Here is a 4,979-nt window from a genome sequence, read left to right on the forward strand (position 1 = left end):
TTAATTTTCCGTAACATTGCGGCCTTCACTTGAAAAGGACCGGCAAAATCTACACCAGCGCGACTGAACGGTTTGACCTGGGTAACTCGAAACACTGGAAGATTTCCCATCAAGGGCGGGTTTGGTCGTGGTTTTACTCGAAAACATGGGATACATTGGTGTATTCGCTTCCTGATGATGCTACGAGCCGAAAGAATCCAGTAGTTTTGGCGTAAAATGTTGTGTGTAGTTTGAGCTCCCGGATGACTCTTAGTACGATGCACAAAATCTATCAGCAATTCAGTCAATTTAGAATTTTTCGGTAGCAAGATGGGGTACTTTTCGTCGTAAGGAATTGGTGAGTTTTTCAAGCGACCACCTACTCTGATTAACGATTTCTCATCTAAGAAAGGTGATAACTTACGTACGGATGCAGGTACTTGTTTGTCTGTAGCAATAGCTTTTTTGATGTCTGCAAAAAATACTCGCTGCGTCCATCGTATTAACGATCGTAAAGATCTCTCGGTTTCGGCCACTGTCGGAGGGAAAATACAAGCCGAAGGTTTTCCCAATAAATGATCTCCAACACGCAACCAGTAAGCCGTAAGTCTCAAAATTTTTTGCAGATTATCAGATTGATATAAAAGGCGGCTCTCTTCTTCTTTTACCTGAGATATAAGCGTGATTGGCTTCTCTTCCGCCTCTTCTTCCAAACGGCTGTCTGGACTGTCAGCGTTTTGAGCTGGCCAAGTATTTTTAGGTTGACACAAAAATGTAGGACCTTTCCACCATAAGTCATGGTTAGTAAGTTGTTGAGGACTTAGACCCCGTGAAGCGCAATCAGCAGGGTTCTCCTCGGTTGGAACGTGACGCCACGTGTACCCTTTAGTCAACAGCTGAATCTGGGCGACTCGGTTGGCAACAAACGTTTTTAACCTACTAGTAGGGGATTTAATCCATGCCAGCGCAACAGTGGAATCGGTCCAGGCGGTTACGGTGCCAATGGATAAAGATTTTAGGTTTTTGGAGACGTAATCCAAAAAGTGTGCTAATAACCACGCACCGCACAGCTCTAACCGCGGGATGGACATTTTTGTGGTTGGAGAAATTTTTGCCTTACCCATTAAGAGATGACAACCTATTCTATCACTTGTACATACCCGCAAATACACTACTGCTGCGTACGCGGCTTCCGAACTATCGCTGAAACCGTGTAGTTCATAGAGTGCGTTTGGACTGGTTACTAATCGGGGTACACGCAAGGTTGCCAGGATTGGTAACTCTTGATGATATTGCTGCCACGCATATTTAGCATCTTCGGGTATAATGTCATCCCAGTCAACTTTCAAGACCCATAGATATTTTATCAAACGTTTTAGAACCGTGGTTACTGGTGCCAATAGACCTAGAGGGTCATAGATTCTAGCGATCTCGGATAAAATAGCTCGCTTGCTGTATTTAACCGGATTGGGTTGATATTTGTAGCTTAGTGAATCAACCTTCGGATCCCAATTTAGTCCCAAGACTTTGGTATATGTCAACTCATGTTCTTCAAACGTCACTGGTAGTGTTTGTTGGTGATCGAGTGGAATGTTACTCAGTAATTTGTCGGAATTACTTGACCATTTGCGTAACTCAAAGTGACCTTTTGCAAACGTGTTTTCGAGTTTTTTCTGCAGATCTATTGCAGCTTCTTCGCTTTCGGCTCCGGTTGCTATGTCATCTACATACAAATCACGTTTAACAACTGTTTGTACAAGTGGTTCATTTACTGCTTCATCAGTTGCCAACTGATGCAGAGTGCGGATGGCGAGAAATGGAGATGACTTTTGTCCAAAAGTTACCGTGTTCATTTGATATTCTTGAACTGGTTCATCCAAAGAGAACCGGTAAAGCAAGCGTTGGTACGGTCGGTGAGCTTCGGTCACAACAATTTGTCTGAACATTTGTTTTACGTCAGCGGTAAAAACAACAGAATGAAGTCGGAAACGTAAAACAATTCCCGGTAAGTCCTGCTGTAATCTTTGACCGCAATAAAGATTGTCGTTCAATGAGTGACCCGAAGAAGTTTTTGCGGACGCATCAAACACGACCCGCAATTTAGTAGTAGTACTTTCCGGACGTAATACAGCTTGGTGTGGGATATAATACATATTTTCTTCACCGTCGGATTTTTTCACTACAGCGGACATGTGACCTGTTTCTAAGTAGTCATACATTGCCATATTGTACTCTTTATGAAGTTCTGGTGATTTTTTGAACTTATTTTCCAAACTTCGTAAGCGATGCAGCGCTACGTCTCTGGATTTCCCAAGTAGAGGGGGATTTCGTGTGAACGGAAGATGCACTATGTATCGTCCATCTTGTTGTCGTGTTGTGGTTGTTTGATAAATTTGCTCACACTCTAAATCGGCTGGGTTATTTTTCTCAACTTTTGGAACTTCTTCGATCTCGAAAAATTGTTGTAACGTATGATTTACGGATTCAGACGAACATAAGGTGATAATTTGTTGTTTTGGACCGTTGGTCGTTTTACCCATCAAAACCCAGCCAAACACCGTAGATAGCGCTATCGGTTCATCTACCTCACCTTCTTCCTTGTCGCCTAAGAGAAGCTGTGGAAAGACATCAGCGCCGAGCAAGACATCAACTGGTAACGCTTCGGCAAACGATGGATCGGCTAACTTCAAACCTTTGATGTGTGGCCATGAATGATTCCACACTCTTTTCGACGGAACTGGTCCAGTAATACGCGTTAGAATTAAAACGTCAATGCTGAACATGGGACTTTGTTGGTCGACCGGTCGTACTTCGACATTAGCTCTTCCTCTTACCGCTGGGACTTCAGCTCCGGACAACGCTTGAACGGTTACATCACACTTTTCTCTTTTTAAGCCTAAAAGCTGGACACAACGTTCAGTGACAAAGCTACTTTGACTTGCGCTGTCAAGTAGTGCTCTTACTGTAACCGATTGACCATTTTTGTTTTGCAGAACTACAGAGGCTGTCGCTAATAAAACGGACGTATGATAACCTTTTGTTTCTGCAGCCGCAACGGTTAAATGGGTCGTGGTAACGTTCGGTTCGGTTTTTTCCAAATGCAGTAGAGTATGGTGCTTACCCCCACACGTAGAACAGTTTCGTTGGTTTTTACATTCACTGGCCATGTGCGCACTGAAACAGATAAAACATCTTTTCAATTCCTTGATTGTTTGATGCCGTTCGGTTGGTGTTTTATCTTTGAACGATTGACAGTTTATCAGCAAGTGACCCGGTTGTGTATTACAGACAGGACAGGAAAATGACTTATTCTTCCTTCCCTGTTCAAGCTTTCGTTCTGGTTGGCTGCTGAATAATGTGATAGATTTGTTTGGTTTGAGTCCTTTTGTGGTTACCTTGACACTTCCTTGCGATACGGTAGCTGATTTGCAGTATTTTGTTAAGAACGTGGTAAACTCCTTCATAGATGGGTCCTCGGAGGTATCTACTAGTAGTTCCCATTGCGCTCTTAAATAATTGTCTAATTTCTTTTGTAATAGATGTAGTAGAATGGGGTCCCATTGATCTACTGCATACGATAGATTTTGGAGAGCACCCGTTGATTCTAAAATTACATTTAGTAGTTTTCTTATAGAACTACCATCACCGAAGGTTGCTCTTGGCGCGTTAAATAGAGCTTCAATGTGACTATCCGCGATAACACGGCGGTTTGAATAACGATCAGTTAACTGCGCCAAAGCTAGTTCGTAGTTGCTATCAGTCAACATGAGATTAGATACCAAACTTAATGGTTCTCCCACCAAATAAGATTTCAAGTAACCAAACTTCACCACTGGCGACATATTAGATTCACCAACTAATTTGTCAAACATATTCCTAAAACTGGTATATTCCATAGGGTTTCCACCAAATTTAGGTACTGCTAATTTTTCGATCGGGTGATAGGGTTGTGAGGCGCTGAGAGCTTTTGATTCAAAAAATGTTTTGTTGAGCGAATCGTCGACAACTGCCTCCGGTAAGTATTCGTCCGCAAATATTTTACATCCGATATACTTCTCCTCAAAAAGAGCACGCACACTATCGGTGTCGATAGCATCTACCACGGGTGTACTTTTACATTGGTGACGTATTATTACCATTAATTGCGTTTCAAAATCCGAATATAAATTTTCTATTGTCGCAAACATAATTTTAAATTTAGTTTTGGCCAACTTGTTTGAAGAATCATTTCCCAATGCTTCCCCGGCCTCGTATACGCGCTGTACTCGACACTGAAGACTTGTTATGCGCGCCTTTGCTTCCTCGTAAACTCCCATTGTGTAATTTATAAAGCACAGGAACAGAAAAATAAAAAAAATAAAAATAAAAAATGAAAAATTAGAAATACAATTTTTTTTTTTTTTTTATACTTGGGGTCACGCTGTATACACGCACACAAGACGTGGCGGCGCGCGGTGTTATGCAGCGAGCGGCCGCGAGCTTTGGCAACGCGGTGCGGTGTCCGTTGCCTTCGCGGCGCGGGGTGGCTACGTCCACTTATCGCGTGTATACTCGCGTCGTACTATACCGACGGCAGGGTCCAAAGTCCAACTTTGCACACGCGCAACAAGTGTATTATTATACGCCAACTTAAAAACTTAAAACTTAAAACCGGTGGTTCAACCACTTAGGAAAACTTAATACTAAAATACATAAATAATCCTAGGCTCGAAGGACCAATAATGTTCGGTAATGTTGTGGACTGTATTGGTTTCAAATATATATACAAAAAAAAAACAAATGATAATTAAAGCATGCAGACTACTATTAAACCAAAGTTAAGTATACAAATGTCTTACCGGCTGGCCAGCGCACTACAACAACAATTACTAAGGACTTAAAACTAAAACTATACAATAAGCAAATATTTACAACTTGAAAATACGAGAACGGTGACGGTCGGTAGTGGTGGTATTGCAAGACGGTACGGTCGTCTGAACGGTGGTGAAAGCCCGCAAACT

The 4,979-nt window shown here is 42.1% G+C and overlaps 1 protein-coding gene across 1 annotated transcript; it reads right to left on the reverse strand.

The window, feature by feature from the left end:
- On the reverse strand, nt 1-4,295 carry LOC126837600 (uncharacterized). The gene is made up of 2 exons (XM_050571530.1): nt 408-4,295; nt 1-180 (listed from the first exon to the last, which is right to left on the reverse strand). Exons 1-2 carry the CDS (start codon nt 4,293-4,295, stop codon nt 1-3), a joined length of 4,068 nt encoding a protein of 1,355 aa, XP_050427487.1.
- Nucleotides 4,296-4,979: the final 684 nt, after the last annotated feature.

Source organism: Adelges cooleyi, unplaced genomic scaffold, assembly GCF_023614345.1.
Source record: "Adelges cooleyi isolate 19-005CV unplaced genomic scaffold, UGA_ACOO_1.1 ACOO_flye_CR_arks_rails_tigmint_CR_PRNA_26, whole genome shotgun sequence".
In the NCBI taxonomy this organism is placed as follows: domain Eukaryota; kingdom Metazoa; phylum Arthropoda; class Insecta; order Hemiptera; family Adelgidae; genus Adelges; species Adelges cooleyi.

What these genes read in the sequence shown, in the direction of transcription:
- LOC126837600 (XM_050571530.1), bottom strand. Translation starts at nt 4,295, where the DNA reads ATGGGAGTTTACGAGGAAGCAAAGGCGCGCATAACAAGTCTTCAGTGT. An exon ending in ACAAACAAGTACCTGCATCC is followed by an intron (nt 181 to 407) that starts GTACGTAAGTTA and finishes TTCGGCTCGTAG; the next exon opens with CATCATCAGGAAGCGAATAC.